At 36.5% G+C, this 24,084-nt stretch overlaps 2 protein-coding genes across 2 annotated transcripts in view; both read left to right on the top strand.

Annotated features, from left to right (window-relative positions):
• LOC123673050 overlaps positions 1-24,084 on the top strand; it is a 184,115-nt gene that overhangs the window by 41,871 nt on the left and 118,160 nt on the right. The window lies entirely within an intron of this gene.
• On the top strand, positions 5,890-6,244 carry LOC123673288 (60S acidic ribosomal protein P2-like). Its single transcript, XM_045607771.1, has one exon. It carries the CDS (start codon positions 5,981-5,983, stop codon positions 6,242-6,244), a length of 264 nt encoding a protein of 87 aa, XP_045463727.1. The 5' UTR covers positions 5,890-5,980.

The raw sequence follows: 24,084 nt of genomic DNA, 5'->3' as shown, positions 1-24,084 counted from the left end.
CTCATCGATGATATGAAACTAGAAATCGTCTAAGATTGGCTGGTAATTAACTCCACCTACAGTGATACGCTCTTCCCACAATAATGAGGTCCATAGAAGCATAATATATGAAACCAACCACCACACTGTATTTTCTCCAGATGCAACCATTTCTCTTAATGAATGAATATTCTTTTCACCAGTTTTTCACTAAAATAACCGTTTGGCAAATGATTCTCAACATAAAACATGATAATGGGCTTATAACTTTGCTTCCGCCGTTTTTTTTTCTGACATTCGAGGCTTTATTGTGAAAAACTAGTAATACATTTATGATTTAAAGTATTATCTATCGCTAGCCAATACTTTCTCCCATCTTTCGGGCAACTTACGAATCCCGCGTTGAAAAAACTGGTCATGTTTTGAAACGATCCAATTTTTTACTTCTTCATAAAACCGGAAGTGCTGACCTGCCAGGCCGTGTGCCATTGATGGAAACAAGTGATATTCCGAGCGAGCAACGTCTGGAGATTACGGCTGGTGGGGTAAGATTTTCCATTTCAACGTTTCCTAGTATGTCTTGACCACATTCGCAACATGAGTTCGAGCATTATCATGCTGCAAAATCACTTTGTCATGTTTTTCGTTGTATTGCGGTCGTTTGTCTTTCAATGCTCGGCTCTTTTCGATTCGTTGTCCGTTTTAATTGTTACACACAGCAATCTTATTATGTCCTCGAAAGTGTTCGGGTGTTGACTTGGAGATGTGCCGTTCTCTCCAACTCCTCCAGGAACTTAGTTTCTAGGAGTACCAACTGAACGACTATAATGTGATAAATACTCCGGATCTAGTCTGACAAGTGATTGCGCCCGTTACGAATGATGATGGAATTATGATTTCTTGTAGAAGTTTTAGTTGACTGACGGCTTTTTATGATGAATTACTATTCTGTGGAAGTTTTGAACCACTTTTGCAACATGGGGTCGAGATCATGCTGTGAGATCACTTGTCTCACATGTCTCTCGGTGTATTGCGGTGTTTGTCTTTCAATGCTCGGCTCAAACACACTAATTGCATTCGACAACGATTGCCTGTGATTGTTTCAGTCGGTTTCAACAACTCATAATATACTACGCCGAGCTGGTCACACCAAAAACTGAGCATTACCTTGAAACCGTGAATATTCGGTTTGACCGTCGACGTGGTTGCATGGCCGGGATATCCCCATTATTTTTTGCGCTTGAAATTAGCGTAATGAAACCCTTTTTTATCTCCAGTCACAATGCGATGCAGAAATCCATTCAGTCTTTGCCTTGCAAGCAACTTTTCTCGAGCAAACAAACGCCGTTCAACATCTCTCGGCTTCAACTCGTACGGCACCCAATTTCCTTGTTTCTGTATCATTTCCATGACTTTCAGGCTTTTTCAAATGGCTTGTTGCGTCACTTTCAATGATCCGGCCACTTCTTGTTGCTTTTGACACGAGTCTTGATCGAGTAATGCCTCCAATTCTGCATTTTTGAAAACCTTTTCTCTTCCACCGCCATGCTAGTCTTCGCCGTCAAAATCATCGTTGTTGAGGCATTGACAACACTTTCGCAATTTCTCTTTCACTAATAGCGGCCTCACCATAGGTATTTGAGAGCATTCGATGAGCCTCAGGCGCAGATTTCTTCATATTACCTATAGCAGAAAATTAAATCCACCCGCAAATGACGATAATTTGGATCGTAAGCTGATATGTTTAATCGAGAATAACTTTATGATTTAGTCATGAATCGACAAATATTTCGATGACGTTAAGCTTCCAAATACTCAAGCTTATTGTATGACATCTACGATCTATTTACTCCAACTACCATCTACTGCAAACCGGCGGAAGCAAAGTTCTACAACTATAGTAAAATGTTATCCTAGAGCTTATGATTGACATAGTTTCAAGAGGGCCATAATTGTTTTAATGTGAAAACAATTCAGTAAGAATGAGGATATTGAGATTTAATACTACATACTAGTTAACTTTCAATGCCAAAATCGAATAGTGTAGTTTACTATAACATAAATAATGTACTTTTGTAACCTGTAAAATGAAATGATCAATACCAGAAGTCAAGTTAGAGGTAGTTACAGTCTTTATTGCATAAATGATTACAGTACTGAGAGTAATTGGCTTCATTTCGGATATAATTACAGTTTAGGTATAGATACACATTATAAAACCAATTTATTCGTAAGTGGGGTCCAACTTATCCATCATCCGTTGATTGCATACTCATTCGTTTGATTCATATCCGCATTTTCATACTGATGGCTGCAGAAATATTGAACTGAGTGATGCAAATTAATATTTTTAATAGGGTAAAATGCGAGGAAAATGTGAACGAACATTCTTTTCGTTTAATAAAGGAATTGCCTTCGATCTGAATGAACACTGTAATTTGTTTTGTATCCACACATTTTTTGGGAAGTATGTAGTACTCAATTATCTTAAAATTTAACAGTGTAAACACTCTGAACACAGATTATTCTAAGATACATGGAGTTAGCTTGTAATTCTGAAGGGAATTTTTCTTATTGTAAGAAAAACGTTAGTGTGTAGGTTTCCAGGAGTTGCATTGCTCATTCTGAAAATGTAAAATGACTTTATCTATTCATCTGAACAGAATCGTAAAAAATGGTAAAGGGAAACAGTATCCCTTTCGACCTCAAGAATCTACTGTTGAAAAATATGTACAGGGTGGGCAAATAAGCGAGGAAAGGGCTATATCTCAGGATCCACTCCTCGTAGAGACTTGCGGTAAAAAATTTTACCACTAAAGTTAACAAAAGAACACACTGGAAATTGTTTTGAAGTTCATACCTCTACCGCTAGGGGGCGTAATAGCTACCGTCGAGTAGAAAAATGAATTTTACTCGAAAATGTTTCATATGAAGTTGAAGAAAAAATATCATCACTGTAATCCTTGGAAAATTCTCTATCTTTTTGAATTGTCACTTTCGATTTTACGACATCAAATAAGGGTAGGTGAAAGGGAGAAATCTGATTGATTGAAACGCCTGTAACTTCAGTTTGGCTCAACATTTTTGAGCAAATTAGATCTCGTCTGAAAGATAATATCTTGTTGATTGAGGACAAAATATAGTCATGATGAATTTGTTTTTGCTGCATTCGATAGGGGGCGCTTAGTCAGAAGTTCATTGTTTTGTTCTTTTTACTCCGAAATTTCAAATGTAATGATAAAATTTTCTTAACAGAAACAGAAATTCCATCATATTTGCATGAAAACACTAGAAGGTCGCAAAGCGATAATTTCATGCGTTCTGAAGTTATGGCCGAAAGAAGATATTCTTCAACTGATGCACTGCGAAAAATTAAATTATGTTTTAAGTTTTGACAGAAACAGAAATCCCATCAAATTTATATGAAAAAACCAATGGGTCGCAAAGCGCTAGCGTCAGGCGTTCTGGAGTCATGGACGAAAAAAGATATTCTTCAACTGATGCACTGAAAAACTAAATTGTGTCTTCTTTCGGCCATAACTTCAGAACGCCTGAAGCTATCGCTTTGTGACCTCTTGGTTTTTTCATACAAATTTGATGGGATTTCTGTTTCTGTTAGAACTTAAAGACACAATTTGATTTTTCGCAGTTCATCAGTTGAAGAATATCTTCTTTCGGCCATAACGTCAGAACGCATGAAATTATTGCTTTGCGACTTTCAAGTGTTTTCATGCAAATTTGATGGAATTTCTGTTTCGGTTAAGAAAATCCTATCATTAGATTTGAAGTTTTGGAGTAAAATGGACAAAACAATGAATTTCTGACTAAGCGCCCCCTATCGAAAGCAGCAAAAACAAATTCATCATGACTATATTTTGTCCTCAATCAACAAGATATTATCTTTCAGACGAAATCTAATTTGCTCAAAAATGTTGAGCCAAACTGAAGCTACATGCATTTCAATCAGTCAGATTTCTTCCTTTCCCCTACCCCTTTTGATTTCGTAAATTCGAAAATGACAATTCAAAAAGATTGAGAATTTTCCAAGGATTACAGTGATGATATTTTTTCTTCAACTTCATATGAAACATTTTCGAGTAAAATTCATTTTTCTACTCGACGGTAGCTATTACGCCCCCTAGCGGTAGAGGTATGAACTTCAAAACAATTTCAAGTGTGTTTTCTTGTACACTTTCGTGATAAAAATTTTTACCGCAAGTCTCTACGAGGAGTGGATCCTGAGATATAGCCGCTTACCTCGCTTATTTGCCCACCCTGTACAAGTCAAAGACTCACCCTATATGTAGGAAAGAATTTTCATGAGTTTCCAGGGTTCCCATTAAAAACAGAATCAATCAAAAATTTCAAAGGGTTTTAATTGAAAATTTCCACTGAATGACTTGGATCAAAGGAGATTAACACGCCCGAAAGCCTCCACAATATAAGGTTGAGAAGAAGCATTCCCCTAATTCCGCGAGAACTGATATCATCTTCATTCTTCTTCGGGATGAACACAGAGATAACAATACCTACAACTCAAAAATCAATAAATCAAATGATCCACCTCCACGCTTCGCCGTATAATATCAGCGTTCAAATAATTTCGAATCCGTTTCCTCCTAATCTTCAGATTGTTAGCGGAGCAACGGAACCGGAAAGTTCGGCCACCCTTGCGATCTATCGACCTGGCGTTGGGGGGCCGAAATCTGTATTGTCCCGAGGCATGAATCCAATCGTCGCGTGAAATGTTAGCGCCGACTTTTAATCCAACAAACTTCGTTATATCCATTATGAGCAGTGGGGTTTAATTTTGTATCAATTTGTACATCCATTCTCGTCCCCCTTTCGACGTGCAGGGACGAATCACGTAGCCGTGATTCGCAATCAGTTAATCATCAGTGTAAATAACATTTGTGTGCATAGGCGTAGTGTGTCGGTACCTTTCGGTTTGGGATGCATGTCGAACGAAGATGTTGAGTAATTAATTAGACGGTGTTACTGGAAGTTATGGAATGAATCTGGGTACTTGGGGATTTCTCGACCCTTTCGGGCATATAGGGTGACGATAGTAGATGATTTGAAAATGGTATAGTATATCCAAAGTCACTTGGAGGAAGCCTAAATATTTCGATTACCTATATGTACAAGGGTTTTCCCAGCGATTCATTTGAGGCCAGGAAATTTATTGCCCAACAGTAGTACCCCGGTATTAAGTGGATCATCTCTGAAACAAAAATGAGTCGATTTGGTTGTTTCTATTGGCTGAAATATTCCACGTTTTGCCAGTTGTCGATTTGTTTACTTTCATTGGCCGCAGCTACCCACATCTATCACTTGTTGACTAATTATTTTTTCTATGGTTAACATGAACCAGTGCGGTCTATTGAGGAATTAATTGAATGAGCATTTTAACTCGATTTCAGTTTATTGTGTGACTTATTTTTTCAGCCCATTTGGAAAAAGTACAAAGTACAAAGTCACTCGAAGCAGGCCTGAATATTTCTAATACAATAATTTTCCAAGTTCCTAGAAATTCATTAGGCAGCAGAGAATTTATTATCCTAACAGCCTTTTTGAATAAGTCCCAGTATACTAGTTGATCGTCTTTCGAAATAGTATGTGTCGTTTTGGTCACTTTCATTGCTCAAAATAGTACACTTGCTACCGCGTCGCAAATTGATCGCTTTCAATGGTGGGAGTTGTGCCCATCTTTCACATCTCATCAATAGAACTTGTATTGGGGAGTTATTAGGAGACATTTAAGGAAATTCAATCAAACACCGGCAGAAGATTGTACAGACATCGAGAAATAAGAGACAATTGGCATAATTCTGTGGCACATGTTGAAAAAAATTTAATATTTCGCGATCAAATCTAATCCTCCACTTACTTTCAAAATCGGTAATAATACCTTTTGGCCTCTTATGGCGGAAAAGTTAATCCAACTGCTTCAGATTTGGAAAAGATATTGAGCTCTGTTGGTATTGAATGCGACCTAGCTATGGTCAAAAAAGTTATTGACGAGCTAAATGGAATGTCCATTGATGAAGTAATTGCACAAGGACAGGGTAAACTTGCTAGTGTACCTTCTGGTGGTGCTGTTGCTGTTCCCACAGCTGCCTCCGGTGGTGCTGCAGCCCCAGCTGCTGAAGAAAAGAAAGAAGAGAAAAAGAAGGAAGAACCTGCAGAATCAGAGTCTGATGATGACATGGGCGCTTTGGTCTCTTCGACTAAGCTTAAGAACAATTATGTTTTCAAGTTTTAAAAAAATACGTCAAGATCAGAAGAAAATGATTTCGCATCCTAATACCACTAAGAAAAGATTTCTGGTCGGATACGAAAAAAATAGGATGATATCAACCAATACAATGCCCACTATATTTTCTAAGCAATTTTATTAATATTATTTTTAGTTTGCCTTATCATAAGATATTTCCAAATTTATTTAGAACACTTACGTACGCTTATGGTTTCATACAACGATCATCTCATCATAGTTACCAATTCGCCTTGCTAGGACATCACAGGTCGAGAAAATATAATAATCGGATTATAACACAAAATGATATCATAGAAGTTTTGATGATGTGACAAAAAAAGCTATTTAGAAGCGAATTATCTGAAAAAATCTACAACAGAATTCAATACAATTGCGTAAATATCATTCTCAACTTAAGGGTTTAAAAAGGGGTGCGCCCATGGATTATGACTCATGCGGAATAAGATGAAAATTATATCTGGATAAGCGTTTTTATGGAGTAGTTCAAATGAGATTAGAAGAAAATAACCATTTATAGGATAAATAGGAATGCAGATAACTCGACGACATGTTATATAAATTTTAAGCGCTTCTCATAAACATAATATAACAGAATTCTGCAGAATTCGATGTCTGTATTTTTCGACTTTTGAGCCGGTAGGAGTCCCAAAGATTAAGGCTCGGTTCGCTGATGAGGAATTCGTAGTTAAATTTTGTCTGTCCTTCCAGCAATGTACACGATAACTCTCAAACGGAACACCTAGAAACTTTCACTTGTAAACAATTTTGTTGTAACCGCGTAATAGAAAAATTCAAATAGAATAAATGGTTTTCGGTAAAATGCCTAAATGTTATAATTACTCAATAGCATTCTACGCTCGTGGAAAATTCTAGTTGAACCTTAAATTTATGTCACAATAGGCTTCATTTTTGAATTGACAAATGAACATCGCCCAAAAGTTGCTGACTTTACGTCAGAAATTTCCTGGTTTTATTTTCAATATTCTTCTTTGATTTTCTTTAGTTCTGATGATAGTTCGGCTCAAACGTTTGCAGTGCAGGATGCTCTAAATTGTTATTTCATATCAAAACAAAATCTAAATTCCATCGGGTTTGTTGTCATGGAAATATTCTAGCGCCCTTGAAGCCATGAATCAAATAACGGAATATTGAAAGCAACGGTTCTTGATGAAAATTGGTGATTATAGAAAAAAAATTGACCACGAGCATTATTCCTCACGAAGTTTCACAATTAGAGCTTAACAACTTCTGATAGAGACTAATGAGCCAGCATTTTATAAAATATGGACGATGCAAGTTGAAATTAATATTTTTACCTACAGTTCACTGCAAAAATTTTGAAAATTGAGCTGAAATTAAGGAAATTATGAGACTTGAAATGATACCAAATATCAACTTGTTGCTTTTTTTTGCACCTGGGTGTATATACTTAAATGCATCTTAATGGATTCAAATAAACAAGAACACAAAATTTCCGCCATATTTACGGATTTTGCCCATTATTTAATAAAATTCATTTGTCTAGGAACTCCCGTTACAAAGTTATCGTGTTTACGGTTAGACGTAAAGAATCGATTTTGAGGACGGATTCTTCATCAGTCTGTCGAATATTTTCGTTTGAGATCATTTCCAGCTCAATATTCGAAAAAAAAAAAATTGTGACGAAATAATAGAGCGATTTTTTCGGTGAATGAGCGTCTAAAAAACTTCGAATGGGTAGAGAGAGTACCTACCTACTGAATGAGTTAGAAGTAAACCAATTTATTTCTCGTTTCGGAGCACTTTCTATGAGTAAATACCAACTCGTATTCAGAATGGGTTGATTCCCATCATGAAAGTGAAGATACACATACACTTACGCGGTAGTGTACATTTCTCAGATGAAAATCAAACATGAACTTAATGAATTTCGTTCTACGTGTCAACAAGCCACATGCAAGAATAATTGTTGATGATACTCGTACTCTAAATTCACTTGATGTTTCGAGTTCACGTAAATTTCGCCCTGCTCCGAGGAATTTGACTCGAAACAAACATTATAAAAAAAAATCATTCAATTGATTAATGGAATTTTGATGAGATCTGAATGATATAGATCGAAATTATAATTGATATCTCACTACTTGAGCCATATTTTGTAGATGTATGTTTCCATCTCTTCTGAAATTACATTGAGCTGGCAAAAGTCCAGATATTGGTATTGTTATAATTGAATATCAAATTATTGAATATCACAGTGAATATCGAATGTCACACAATAATTATCTGACTGCATGGATCAAAAAAATACATCCTTCATTCATTCGGATACTTTATATTTGTATAGAGGAAAGTGTCCAAAAGATTCTTACTTATTTCTACATTGATTCAGAGCAGTTGAGCTTCTAAATTTTGTTGAGGTCTCTCAAGTTTCAGATGAAGCTTCCTAACAAAAATATACGTGTGTTATGCATTTGAGCTGATTAGACTTCTTCTCATCATCATGACTTCAGAATTTCTAGAAGTTTAACTTGCAGTTTCCCCATAATATCATATAAACCCAAAATCCCAAACTGAATTCAAGGATGAAAAATAAAGAGTTTTTTTTGTTAAACCAGGTGGTTGTTCACCTGTAAACAAAATAATGGCTGTACATAATTAATTCCTAATGGATAATGATGTAGATATATTTTTTGACTGCTCGGAAATCCTGAGGGATTTATTTTTTCTTAGTAACGAATTGTTTGTATTCTGCATTTCTAATTACTATATATCATTGGTGTTGGTGTGGAAATAAAATAAATAAATAAAATTAAAAAATAAAAACAACAAATACACGAAACATAGCCGATAGAAGGCCGAAAGGGACATTCGATGGAATTTCAGTAGATTCACCTTAGACAAACGGAAACAAACATTATGATAAAATCTATATTTGTCTTCAAATATAGAGTTTATCATAATGTTATCAAAACTCCAGATGACAAGTTTGTTTTAGGGATATAAGTGACAACTAATGAAGTCCTGAATAATTTTAATCATATCATACCGTACAGAAAATCGAGTTTTTAAATTCTGATTTTTTTTATTTCGATAAAGCAGATTGGATTCCTCATGAATCTGTGTTTGAATAACACAGTTCTTCTTGGCTCTATCACGATCTCTGTCGTGAGGTTAATATGTATTATGTTCCTATGTCTTTCATAGGATATTCTCTTCTCTTTGAAATTAGATATTTGAATATTTGAAACTAGATCAGATCAAATTACTCTTCACCGAAAAGGACCACCTGTCTTCTATGCAATGATGGCAACCAAACCCTAATCATAGCAAAAACAACATGTGTTCATTTCAATCCGTAATATTTTCCATTATGCGCAGGATATCGGGTCATTCAGTTTTCTATCAACAATCAATTAAGCTATGAATCTATTTGGCACGATAACAAATGTTGAATCTAGTTCAATATGAATTTAAACGTCAATATATTTTTTATCCCAAAAACGAGTTTATACACCTGTGTATTGCCAGTGGCTACATATGGCCTCGAAACAAAAGCATTGCCGAAAAAACCGACGAACAGATTAAAAGTTAACAACACCACGTGACATTCTCGTGATCTGTCAATATTGTTTCAGAGGAGGAGGGACAAAAATACTGTCGTGTGTGGCCAGAACAATTGCATGATTAGTGAAAGTTAGAACTATTACATTAAATTAAATAATTCCAACTTTCCTGGAAAATATATAAGTAATTTAGAGTTTTGTTTTTTTTTGTAATGATTCTTTGTAGAATTTTTTTGAATATTTAGTATATTATTATTATATAGATTTAATATATAGAAATACTACGATGTGAATTGTTTGGAGAAATTAGAACCTCATAAAAATCAGTGATTTGTGAGAATAAGTATATCTGATTGCGTTTTGAACTGAGCAGTCATGTGGTAGTGTTCCCTGGGTTATGCGGAAAGCAATGGAACTTGCATTGCTTTTGTTAGTCTGAAAAACAAAATGAAAATTGAAGAAATCCAGCAAAAAACAGAAGTTGCAGACTCCTCCTAATCGCTTGGAAGGATTTGGATTTTTATGTGTTCAAGTGGATTTGGTAAAGAAAAATTTTGGATTGAACAAAAAACTAAGAAGAGAAACATTATAAAAAAACGTGAATGCAAAACCATTCTCGAATCCACTTTAACATACATAAAAAATTCCATCAAAATTCTTCCAGCCATTTGGGAGCAATTCAGTCAAATGTACACGCAAAGAATAACTATATACATGGAGTCCCATTCTGCAAGATTACCGGTAATAATATGAATAATAAGATAAAATGAATATCTTCATAAGAGCAGACTATATTACTTAATTTTCAGGGGGACATCGGATGCAGATATTCAATAGGAGTTTGATTTCAAGGCTGAGTAGATTTTTTAAATGGGGAATATACTTTTTCCTTCGCAGAATATTATGAATATCTCCTTATGAAACTTAAAACATTTCGTCACCTTTTTTTCTATAGAATCACTTGCTTAAGTATTTCATATGAACATATTCTGAAATATATGTTGTTTTCTTAATTTTTATCCAACCGCACATATGTGTCACACCGCGATAATAAAATCTCATGAGAGTTGAATGTAGAACCGGAAAAAACTCTCGCACGTGAGCAAGAGCCATACGGCTCACCGTGTGAAAGGATTGCAAGTATGAGAGAAGAACACTGTCGCACATGGGCATGAGCCGTGCGGCTCGCGGTATAAAAGGAGCCAAACAGATGGACGACTAAATTGACACACTATCTTCCTAGCAAACGAAGCGTACTATAGGAAGACTGCAAATAAGACTATAGTAAGGATCAGGTTGGCAATGGGTGGCATCGAATGGTACTGAACAGATCAGAGTGGAGATATTTGAAGGAGTCTTATGTTCAGGAGTAGGTGACTAATGGCTCAAAAGATATCTAAATAAGGAGATTCCATTCTTTTCTTATCTATAATACAGTGCTAGATAGATCAAGTTCCAATATCAATGTCATATGTCCACAAGGTTGACAATTGGAATTCATTGACACTTCTTTCATTATTTCTACAATAATTATTCATGAACAATAATTTGTTATCAATAACTATGCATATAAGATATAAGCAACTTTATTTAGGGTGCTAGAGGTCTAGATTTGAAGGAATCCTGACCTAAACTTGAAAGATCAATACAATCAAGGAATTTCCAACAAGAATGTTATTCGAATACTAAAATTGATGAGCTTTGTTATAAAAAAAGCGTAGACCTTTCCGATTACGTCAAGTCAACTGAACCCAATCTCGTTCCGTGAGAAACTCCGTAAGAACCTCACATTTTCCGCCTTCTTCGGTATATATCATCCGACAAAACGGTAAAACGTTCCAACATCCCCATGATAAACGGCACACCAAACGAGGGTTAGGATGCAATTCAGCATTCTTGTACACTCCCATCGCGATAATGAAACGAAACAACGTCCATCGGAAGACTTACCGAAACATAAAAAATCAATCAGGCGTTCCGCCCGGCGGTATATTCACCCTTACACCTCCATTCCTTCGGAGGCCCCATATCATCTCGTCCTACCGCGTAAAAGACCGCCGACGGCACCGAATCTGCAGCCTCGTCACGCGCGAGGATAATATCACGACGCCCCCGGCCACCTATTTATTACACGACGGCGCGCGTCCGATGTTATTATCAAACCGTATACCTACTAGATGAGGAATTAGTGGTTTGAATATTCGGGCGAATCCACCCTCCAGGCTGTGCGGGAGGGGTGGAACTTTCGCACAGTTGATTCATATTCGAGTTGGCTGATGAAGAGGAAGCGACTTTTCGGGAGAGGAAACAGATTCTTGCCTTTCCTGTGTACATTTGATGAGCTTCCTAGTTCTTGGCGTGGTTTGCAAAACTTGAGTTCAGGGGGAAGTACTGTTAACGGTTCATTTAGGCGTCGTTGCCGGATGAATACGAGACTAACTTTCGTGGATGATTTATATGCCGGAGTGAATGCAAGTTTTGTCCTAGTTTTGAAGGGTCTTCCTTGTTTTCCGAACTCCACAAAATGATACACAATTCTGAGATTTCCTAGACTTAATAAGTTCTGCAATTTATCATCGATATTCCTCTGAAATATATTGGTATTCCCTTTTCAATGCTGTTTTGAATGCAGGCTTTCGTTTTCTCTAATTGTCCACATTTTGCGAATTTTGAGAAGAGAATGGTCGAATGATTGAGTTCGATTCAGTGATCTAGAATTCGATAATTCTTGAACAGAATTTGTGTATAGCCCCTTTCAGAACATCACGGAACTGCCAAATTAGTGATTTGAATTTTCGGGCGAATCCACCCTCCCGGCTGTGCGGGAGGGGTAGAACTTTCGCACATTTGATTCATATTCGAGTTGGCTGATGAAGAGGAAGAGACTTTTCGGGAGAGGAAACAGATTCTTGCCTTTCCTGTGTACATTTGATGAGCTTCCTAGTTCTTGAGTTTAGGAGGAAGTACTGTTAACGGTTCATTTAGGTGTCGTTGCCGGATGAATACGAGACTAACTTTCGTGGATGATTTATATGCCGGAGTGAATGCAAGTTTTGTCCTAGTTTTGAAGGGTCTTCCTTGTTTTCCGAACTCCACAAAATGATACACAATTCTGAGATTTCCTAGACTTAATAAGTTCCGCAATTTATCATCGATATTCCTCTGAAATATGGAAGATTGGTGTTCTTTTTTGAAGGCTGTTTTGAATAGGTCTTTCGCTGTCTCCAGATGTCCACATTTTGCGAATTCTGAGACGAAAGTGGTCTCAAATGATTGTGTTCGTCTCAGAGATAACATAACAGTTTTAAAAATTTCGCAATTAAATTTGAAAGTGTTTGTATTCCATAGGTGATTATTTCGAACAAGATCCGATCGAACCGAAATTCAGAAATCACTCGATTAAATTCGTTTATTGAGAAAAATCCGAATATTTCAATTAATTTTCAACATGCATACTCGATTAAATTAAAATTTGCATTGGGATATAAAATGACAATTTTTGAGCTCCGAGGAATATTTTATGTTGATCATAATAAAAAAAGTGAAACAAAATTGATGCAAAATATCTAAAACATTTTACCTAATATTTTTGTTACCACAAAACCAACGCAGTTGAGATCTTAGATGTTGACGTAATATTCCAGGTTCAAGATCTGTGCATATTTCAATCTGATCATATAATCAGGACAGTTATTGGTAAAGAATACCCTTCTTCTTCAACCCTTTCTCATCCAGTGTTGGACATAGGCCTCTTCCAGTTTTTTCCATGCTTCTCTGTCTTCTGCAGTTCTCATCCATTGCTTGCCAGCTACATCGACTATGTCGTCTATCCATCTTTTTCTCGGTCTTCCTATGCTTCTTTTTGTCTCTCGAGGTCTCCAAAAGGTCACTTTGTGTGACCATCTCTCCACACTCTGCCTTGTAACAAAGAACACCCAATATTTTAGAGACACCAAAACGGACCGAGTTGAAATTTCGTATGTGGAATTTCGTGTTAATAGCCTCGTAGGAACCTTAGTATATTCATACAGAATATTGAATGGGAATGAGGAAAACATTGGCGTGAAATCGGAAGTTTTTGAGTGCACGTTAATTCATGCACCAATCCTTTGACACCATATTATAGTATACCATAAAGAGTTGTAGTTCCAATTGAATGAACTGGCGCAAAAAACTCATAACTTCACGTCAGTGCTTTCCTTATTTTTTTATGAAACTTATTTGGAGTGTTCTGATGAAAGTTGAAAGGCCTTCAACTTTATTACTCCCCATAAAGTGACAAATAGCTTTCCTCTGAGGAATTGCATCTGCTGTGTAATAAGTTACAAATTAACCAAGTTTCACCATCAGTAGTTAAATAAACAACCAAACCGTTAATAATAAAATAATAATACTTAAACCGATGAAAGAATAAAGCTATTGATAGGTTATAAATCAAATAGAGATATATACGACAAGAGGCAAGGGACACGTGGTTAAATCCTAGAAGGTTATCTCAAGTTGGAATAAAGAAAATGAGACTACGAAAGGTTCCCCTCCATGTCTGAAAAAATCGTGGAAAATCTCCTTTGCCTTTTAGCCTTCTGGCCCCTCAACATTTTTCCTAACTCAAAATTCTAAAAAACATTTTGGCAAACATAGAGCCCACTTTACCCTTAAACTATCACAAAGAAATGAATATTATGAAAGAAGATTATCATAAAATTGTGGAAGCAATCATTTTTATTCTTTTCCTATGAACTGAGAAAAAGACGAGAAGAGAATATGGCAATATTTCTAGGCATCATTGAGGTTGTCTTAATGTAATTTTAGTTCAGTGACTGCGTCGACCCCGAACGGATAGGCTTAAAATTATGGCCGAACTAAGTTATCGGATTCAGCACGGAAGACAGAATTAACTTGCTTAAGATGGTTTTCTGAATCCGGATTTCGCCGGTGTCTGACAGCAATGTGAGATAGCTTGAAGGGAAATTCTGTCAGGGTCATTTCCCCATTTCGCCTGAAAGGGGGAGGGTTGATAAGAATCACACTCTGTTGAGCAGAGCAGGAATTAGTTACTGGTTGCCTTTACCCTAACAATTCATTATAATAATTTGAAAATCCGTCATAATAAAAATGAATTGGTTCTGAAAAATTAAATATTAGAAATTTTTGCCAGCTGATCACATTGATAAAATTAATGACATCATATTCTTTGAATAAGGATTCATATTCATTTTCAAAAAACAGGCACTAGATTTATTGACTGTATGTGAATTGATTCAAGGTATATCCAAAGCCCAAAGGTATATCTTTCTTTATAATATCTACAGATGTATCAACTTCATTTTATTCTTCTTTGATTTTTCAACACATCGTCTTGTTTTTTTCTCTTGACAATTAGTTTATTTTTTCATTCAGGCGATGATATTGATGGGCCATTTTCATTCATATCTATTTCATTCAGCTATTTCAGTTTTGCAACATGCTCTAATACAGGGCGCGGCAGAGCGGTTTGACGAGATTCGAAGAGCTATGAGAAAGAAATGATAATTAAGTTGTGACAGGTTTGTGAAAGTTATAAGACCTCACTTCAGGATGGACCCAAAGAAAGGAGTCGCATATGTTCAAATCAGATGTGCAGGCTGGCAACTCCACGTCCCTTCTCATTGATACCAGTCGCCTAGAAAAATCTATCTCGAAACAGCTAATGAAATTCGAGCTGTGTGGGCAATAGTCTCATCCTGCTGGAACCAGATATCACCCGCTGAGTCGTTTTCACAGAACGCTTATTTCCGTGAAACGTACGAACGAAAAGCCCGATCTAATCTATTCTAAATCATAGTGTAAACTAAAAACTAAGGCCTTAAGGAAAATAGAGAGCCTTTCCTCTGCACCACATTACGAGAAATAAACCTTCGAAACTCGACAATCGGTTCTGTCGCACCCTGTATATCTGAGATTTTCTTCTTCGTCGTTATTACAGCTATCAAAAAAACTTCTATTGAGAGGTTTAAGGATCAAAGTCTAGCTATATTTCCTATCGAAAGGACGAACATCTAGTCTTATTTCATGTTTTTGGATCGCTCAATTCACTCGAAATGGAGAAGGTGAGAGAGAAGTCACTATGAATTTTTCTTCTCGGTATATTAGTGAGGCCCTCTTTCATTTTTGTTTCAACCCGCTTTAAAATCATTCGAATGATTTCTTCTGAAGAAGTTTCCATAATATACAATTTAAAAAATAACGATGATTACAGATGAAATGTATGGAAGACGACTGAAAATTCAATCGAGTTAGATAAACCACTGTACGGTTGATTCTAGTGAAGAATTTGATAGAGCCTATCTAAGTGATGTCATAGAGACACTGCGGGGGAAGGCCATTCCACATGATTATATACAGGCCATAGTACAAATCAACACAAGAATGAGAACACAACAAGGATTTACCGCAGAAATCTCAATTATAACAGAAACAAGACAGGGAGATTCAACGTGTTCATAACCAAGATCTCACAAAGCTTGGAAGAAATGCAAGGTGGATACAGAATGGGACGGAGAGCAATGAAAATACTATGATATGCCGATGACCTAATCCATGGTCATAGCCCGAGACCAATCAGATGTAAACTGGCAGCAAACGACAAACTGATAAAGCAAAATTCAATTATCTGGGTGTAAAAATGAATAGTCACCATATCAGCGAAACCCGAATGCAAGCCAAAGAAGCCTCAAGAATTGCCGAATATCTGATGAGAGATAGTCTGGAGGAAAGCACTAAATGACCACCGAGAGTTAAATCAGAGCATATGAGACAGTATTGAGGCCTATACTAACATAATATGCTGCAGAAACGAGAACAGAAACAGCGAAAATAAAAAGCATTAGCCGAACAACTGAAATGAAGATCCTGTGATCCATTAAGGGGGTGAAACTAAGAGATAAAATTAGGAGCAAGATCATATGAGAAGAACCCCAGATACAGGATGTGGTGCGGTTTGGCAGAATGAGGGAGAGATGGACAAAGTAAGTTAAAGACCAAAAACCCAGCTCGGAAACACCTTCTGGTATGCTACCTGAAGGATGGTATGAAAGCTGGTCATCCGCTCCACAATAAAGACTCAACATATAAACAAGGTTAAAAGGCAGGTATAAACGAGACTATGTCTCATAAACAAGATAAAGAAGTAGAGAATTCAAATGAATATTGCTTATATCAAATATTCAACTTGAATCTTCATTTTTGCTATCCGAAGGTCGGAAGGTCCACTTCAAGGAATCTGTTGGGAAAGGGTTTGTCAAACGAAATATTATATAATATTTTTCTTTACCTCAATAATTATTCAATAATTTATTCTGTAAAACCATTCCTTGAAGAAAAAATTCATTATAATTAGAGACGTTTTCGCATTCACACTTCAAACACATAAGTCATAATCTGGATTCGCCTCGATTTTCAGACTCAGAACCCTGGTCCATTTCAAAAACGAAGGGAATTTCACGTGTCACGAATGCGAAACAATGAGATACTTAATTGAATCCGAACCTTTGCTCCCTTCTCGCTTATTTCATCAAAGGCCAGGACACAACTCCAAACTACATCTAATCAAATTAAACGATTTATATTCAAGGAACTGTATGAGGCTCAAGAGTGCGACGAAATTGTTCGCGTGAAGGTATGCAAAGGGTGGCGGTACCTCCGGAGTCTCCTGAAATACGAATAGGCATCTTTCCTTGACGTTATGAAATGCAATCCCTTTAATTCGGATGTCTGCGCGCCCGTCTTGAATAGCTATTCAGCTATTTTCAATTACATAGGGAATTGAGATAGATATAATAGGATATTTATGCCTGGTGGTTTTCTCCTTTTGAGTCGACTTGTGTAGATGACTCCAGATACGGAAGCAATCCCATCAATCTTGCTCGAGCGTCATGAAGTGAAAATTTTTCAAGGGCGTTCTCGATCTGTTGCCTTTCCACTAATATTCGTGTTTACGCGTGTGTTATTGGAATCAGGGTGAACAGACACTTTATTGGAGTTTGTTCTGAAATAATACTTACATGATTCGCATTTTTGATCAAGTGATTTCTCTTACTCAGGCTATTTTTAGGATTTCTGCCCTGAATTGTTCCTCTTTCATTTCAACTTGTTCTTCTTTCATTTCGAGCCAATAATGGTCTAAAACATAACAATTCTATTCACTGATTACTATTTATATTCTGTCTGTCAGTCCGGCTGTCCATAAATACATAAATAAACTTTCCAACAGAAAAACCTACATACTTGAACTTTTTGTCTTCCATACTTTTCAATTTATACTTGTGTGGCATCCCTGTTACCTTATCTGAGAAATTCATCTATGCCGGTGATATTGCTTTTGTGTTTCGTCATCCTGATTTCGGAGTTATTGAAAATATTGTAAACGTAGATTTGAAATGATAGAAAATTAAAAGTTTTCTATTTTCATTTGAATAATCGAGAAACATAAAAAATTAAAATTAATTTTTAACAAATCCGTCCCGGTTCATAATAATTATACTCCTAAATATTATGGATTTAAACTTGATTCTTCTTTGAATTTCAATGTCCACTTGGAAAATTTGCATATGATATTGAAGTTTCTTCAAAAATTAGCTAGTTTGTCATGGATTGCTGTCTTCGAACGGCAGTGTTAGCCTAGGTTTTTTCTGCTGCTGATATTGTTGTTCTGTTTGGTTCAATAAAGGGCATGTTCATAAAATTGATGCACAGCTCAACATTTCTATGAGAATTATCAGTGGAAATATTAGATCTACACCTTTATATATGGTTAAGTGTGTTATCACATAATATGTGATTTATCCCAACATTTCTTGACTGCATCCGATCTATGAATATGGGGTGAAAGTATATTATACTTTCAGTATATACACTAGTCTCCGAACTGATCTCGTAGCAATGATTACAATTTTGAATGTCTCAAGCGATCAGGGTCGACTCACGGATGACGAATACGTCTTCAAATTCGAATCTGTACGGCCGTTCTGTCAGCAAGGAATATTAAAAAAAAATTACTCAATATTTTCGTAATTACCGAACTGACAGTGTTGAGATTTTTAGTGCAAATATGAAATTACATTTTCAAGCTTCATTATTCCGCTCAAAACTCGAAAAGTACGCATCCTACAGATAATTTCGTTCTTTTCTTCAATAAACATTGAATTTGGCGTAAATGTAGAAGTTGATTTTTACATTTCAAGAAGCGTCTGTTTTACAATTCAATTTAGAAATTCATGACTTTTTCAATCGGTCCAGTACTTTTCGAATTACAGGGGTTAGGAGTTGAAGGTTCAAGTTTTAAGCTGTGTTTGAAAAATCACACAATCTTGAGTGGCGGATGCGGCTGAACGACTGAACCTATTTTAATGTTTCGAAAGCCATTAGCTGAAGAGTGAAACAAAATTTTCTGTAGAATGTATAATTTTCTACTTATAAGCGAAATATTGAAAAAAATTTCACGGTTTTTAGTCTCTCAAATCCGAAGCAATACCTTCGCAAACTTATGTACCTGTTATTCAAGACCCCCGATAGGGGTTAAAATGATTTCCAACTCTTGAGCAATTTTTAGGGGTTAGAGCACTAATATGCCTGCGCTGTACATTCGACACACGAGTCACTTTCTGCCTACTGCTCCTGTGCTTCGATATGTGATGCTCCATTGAAGCTCATTTTCACGGTGATAGTAATTATCGCGATAGTACTATCGTGGTAGTGCGACAGCACTCTAGCCCCACACTATCGTGATAGTATTATCACCGTGAAAATGAGGCTTTAGGAATAGCGGTTCACAAATCACAAAATACGGTACATTATGTACCGTATTCGTGATTTCCTAAGATGGCTCATCAATATAAGCATTCTCTGAAATTACATAACAGGCCAATTGAAAAGTCCCACGTCTACTATAGTAAAACACATTTTTCTTGTCTAAATTCGATTTTATTATTCAATATACTTACGAGTAGTTGCCTTCGAGGGCGATACAACGATTATAGCATTTTCCAACATTTCGATACCAATTTGTCTTTCGCTTCAAAATAGGCCTCAGTTTCGGCGATTACTTCCTCATTGGCGCTAAATTTCTTTCCAGCGAGCATTCCTTTGAGGTCTGAGAACAGGAAAAAGTTAATGGGGGCCAGATCTGGCGAATGTGGATGCAGAAGCAATTCGAAGCCCAATTCATGCAATTTTGCCATTGTTTTCATTGTTTTGCGACACGGCGCATTGTCTTGATGAAGCAGCATCTTTTTTTCTTCAAATGGGGTTATTTTTTAACGATTTCTTCCTTTAAACGATCCAATAACGCTATACATATAATAATCGCTGTTAATGGTCTCTTCCTTCTGGAGGTAATCAATGAATATTTTACCTTGCGCATCCCAGAATACTGATGCCATAACCTTGCCAGCTGACTATAGTGTTTTTCCTCGCTTTGGATCATCGGTTTATTGTGTGCAGTTCACTCAGCTGATTTTCGATTGGACTCCGGAGTGAAATGATGGAGCCATGTTTCATCCATGTTACATTTCGACGCAAAAATTCAGGTTTATTGCACTTAAAGACCTTCAAACACTCCTCAGAATCATTAACACGTTGTTGCTTTCGTACAAATATTCGTGAATGATATGATGTACACGTTCAGATGATATCTGCTATCTCAACTTCACTTTACGGTCATTCAAAATTATTTTGTCAACTTTTTCGATTTTTCGGTCGTGCGTCCACTGCGTTTGCGCTCTTCGGTGCTCATTTCACCACGTTTAAACTTAGCATACCAATCAATGATGATTGATTTTCCTGGTGTAGACACCGAAAACTCATCAAGCCAAGATTTAGCTTCAACTGTATTTTTTCTCTTCAAAAAGCAATATTTTATTAGCACACGAAAATATTTTTTTTTTTCATTTTTTTTTAAATAACTAAAGTAGCTACACTCACAACGCAATATCTCACAAACTAATGGTCGGACTGCTGTCAAGTTTTAACAAGTATCGTTTGAAGGTTGGTACTAACTAAAAATCATATGGATTCAATACTAGCACCGCCTTCTGTACATCAGACCGGGGACTTTTCAGTTGGCCAAATACAGTTCCAAGATTCACCAAATTTCTAATCATCACTGGTATTCGTGTCCTGACTTTTTAAATATTCAACTATGTAGTGGCAAAGAGGACAGGGGAAATAAAAATCCTACAATCATATCTGTGCTGGTAGACTCTATTTTTAAGATACTGTTTGGTCATACCTATGTAGCATCTGCTGCAGTCTTTAAAAGGGATTTTGTATATTAAATCGGACTGCAAACCATCTGGAGTTTTATCTTTGATTTTCGAAATGACTGAAATGCGTCAGTTCCCTTTTCTCGAAAATCAAAGATAAAACTCCAGATGGTTTGCAGTCCGATTTAATATACAAAATCCCTTGTAAAGACTGCAGCAGATGCTACATAGGTATGACCAAACAGTATCTTAAAAATAGTCTACCAGCACAGATATGATTGTAGACCCACTAATAAAGATAAAAATGAAAAAACCGCTCTAGCTGCTCATCACTTCAACGAAAACCACAATTTCGATTTCGAGAACGTCACCATCTTAGAAAAGGAAAAAAATTATAAAAGAAGATGTATCGGTGAGATGATTCATATTTCTTTGAACGAGACGGTAAATTTGAGGACTGATGTACAGAATTTAAGCACAATATATCACAACATTTTAGAGAGATATAAACGGATGATTCGTTCTTGATGAATTTCAGGAACATACCTCTTTCTGCGATATTAGATTACCATATGACGCTTGATGCTCTGTATATGACAGATGATACGGAGACTGGTTCAGTTGTTTATTATAGGAAATATCTTTCAACACCCTAAAATTCTAATGAAAGATTTTGAATGATTTTATCTATTGACTAATGGACCTATATATCGAGTTTTTAAAAAATTGACGACACAGTTTTATGTCCACCTCAGAATATAATGAGGGATAATCCATATGAATAGGTATGTGTTTTTAAGTATGTTTTTATGTTGCTCTGTGGTATTTTGTTTCTATACCTACTAAAGTATACTGTTTTTTTATATTATGGCACTATGTTACGCCCCATATTTTCAATGTCGTTCTGTTTCCAGCCTTGAAAAAGACCAGAAATAAAGGTCGAAACGTCGGCATCTCATTAAGGATTTTTATTTCCCCTGTCCTCTTTGCCACTACATAGTTGAATATACAAATTTCTAATTATATATAAATAAATATAAATTCAGGTATATATAAAAATAAACGATTGTTTGGAAGTTACGAATAAATTCAGTTTACCTGTAGGGAAATTCAATTGTTTTCTCGTCTCTCTCTCTCTCTGTAGCAGAAATATCTCGCGAAGGCACAAAGGCATAATTTTTCCGGTCCCCAAAGAAATAACTCACTCTGAGTGCATTTACAGGTACTCACGCCCCGGAATTGTATTTCGTGATTAATGATTCCGATCTCGGACCTGAAGATTCTCAATTAGTTAATGAATTGGCATTCCGTTCGCGCAAGGTCCGCGATATTCAGGAGGCTAATATTGGAATTCCGGCGGGCAAGGAATATTCCGGAGGAATGGAACATTTATTCATTTAAAAGTTCTCAGCCCATATACTTTCCGAATCCCGAATTCCGGGGGAGCGGCCGCAAAAAAGTAATTAGGAAATCTGGCTTTTTCGAGACGCTTTAATTATTCGTCTCGGAAAATTTTATGGAGATGAGTACGACGGTGACGAGGTTGCGCAACGCCTCTTCACTATATTTCACCTCAAACTTATCAATTTGGCGCTGTCGTTCCCCTTTCGAGACAGCTTTGAGACTGCGGACTTAAACTCGTTGAATACCGATTGGGTCGCTTTGATTAAAATGATATTGGCGCTGCTGGATTTTCTGAGAGAACCTTATTCGCTACTAGCTGGTTTCAAAACGAATATAGGTATCTCACTGGAATAGTTCATTATTTCCTCCTAGCCCGAAAAAAATCCGAAATTTTAGTTGAAGAAACTTTGAGTAACCTTACTAAATATGATTATTACAACACATATTTTAATTTTCCGCTATAAGTAGAGTAAGACACTTGTTTCCCATGTCGTCGTTGATCAATATTCATTACAGCTTAGTATATAGCCATATATCTTACAACATCCTACTTTGGGGAAATTCTTCAGAGGTTAGTAGGGTCTTTATTATTCAAAAGCGGATTTTGCGCATGATATATGATATAACAACAAGGACGTCTTGTAGACCAGTTTTTTCACAAAATGGTATTCTCACGCTGTCTTGTATTTTCATTCTTAAAACCTTATTATATATTAAGGAAGAAGAGAATAGCATCACAAAATTATCTAGCTTTCATAATTGCCATACAAAAAGTGGGGGAGTGCTGTTTATACCAAAACACAGAACAACAAAATTTGAAATGTCACCCACATATCTTCTTCTTCTTCTTCTTCCACATATCATAGGCCTTAGGCCTGTGTTTTCCAACTCTCAGCTCTCTTGAGATATTGATGACCACGAATCCATCCATCTCTTTGGGGGTCTTCCTAAGGGGCGTCGTGTCCGTGGTATACCATCCCTAGCGATTTTTGCCAGTCTTCCCGCAGTCATCCTGTCCACGTGATCATTCCAGGCTCTTCTTCGCTTACGTCCCCACCTGACAATGTCTTCTACTTGACATTCGTGCCTTATGTCAGTGTTTCTTCTCCTATCTCTTAGTGTGTATCCTGAGATGTTTCTTAGTATTTTCATTTCAGTTGTTCGAATGATATTTTTAGTTTTTTGGTTGTCAGCTCTTGTTTCTGTAGCGTATGTCAATACCGGTCTAACACAAGTTTTGTATATCCTAACTTCAGCCTTTTTATTCATAAATGTGTTACTCCAGATGATGTCCCGTAGTGCACCTGATATTCGGCTGGCTTTATTCGCTTGTCCATTCACTTCATTAATTGTTCTATTTTGGCTTGAAGTAATTTGTACCTAGGTAGTCGAATGACATAACTTGTTCGATGATTTTATTTTCCAGAGAAAGTTTGCATCTCACTGGCTCTTTGGAAACGACGAGGGTTTTTGTTTTTGTGATGGATATTTGCATGTTGAGACTTTTAGCTTTTACGTAGAATGCGTTCAGGAGCCGTTGTGAATCGTCTTCGTTCTCTGCTATAATCAGGGCGTCATCGGCAAAACAGACAATCCTGATTATGCCCGTTGTAAGCGCATATCCTCCTTTTGTACT

This window comes from Harmonia axyridis, chromosome 2, assembly GCF_914767665.1.
Source record: "Harmonia axyridis chromosome 2, icHarAxyr1.1, whole genome shotgun sequence".
Taxonomy (NCBI): Eukaryota; Metazoa; Arthropoda; class Insecta; order Coleoptera; family Coccinellidae; genus Harmonia; species Harmonia axyridis.
The sequence above is the reverse complement of the archived record's forward strand: the minus strand, read 5'-3'. Positions and strand labels throughout refer to the sequence as shown.

Coding starts and splice junctions, on each gene's coding strand:
- LOC123673288 (XM_045607771.1), top strand. CDS start 5,981: ATGGTCAAAAAAGTTATTGACGAGCTAAATGGAATGTCCATTGATGAA.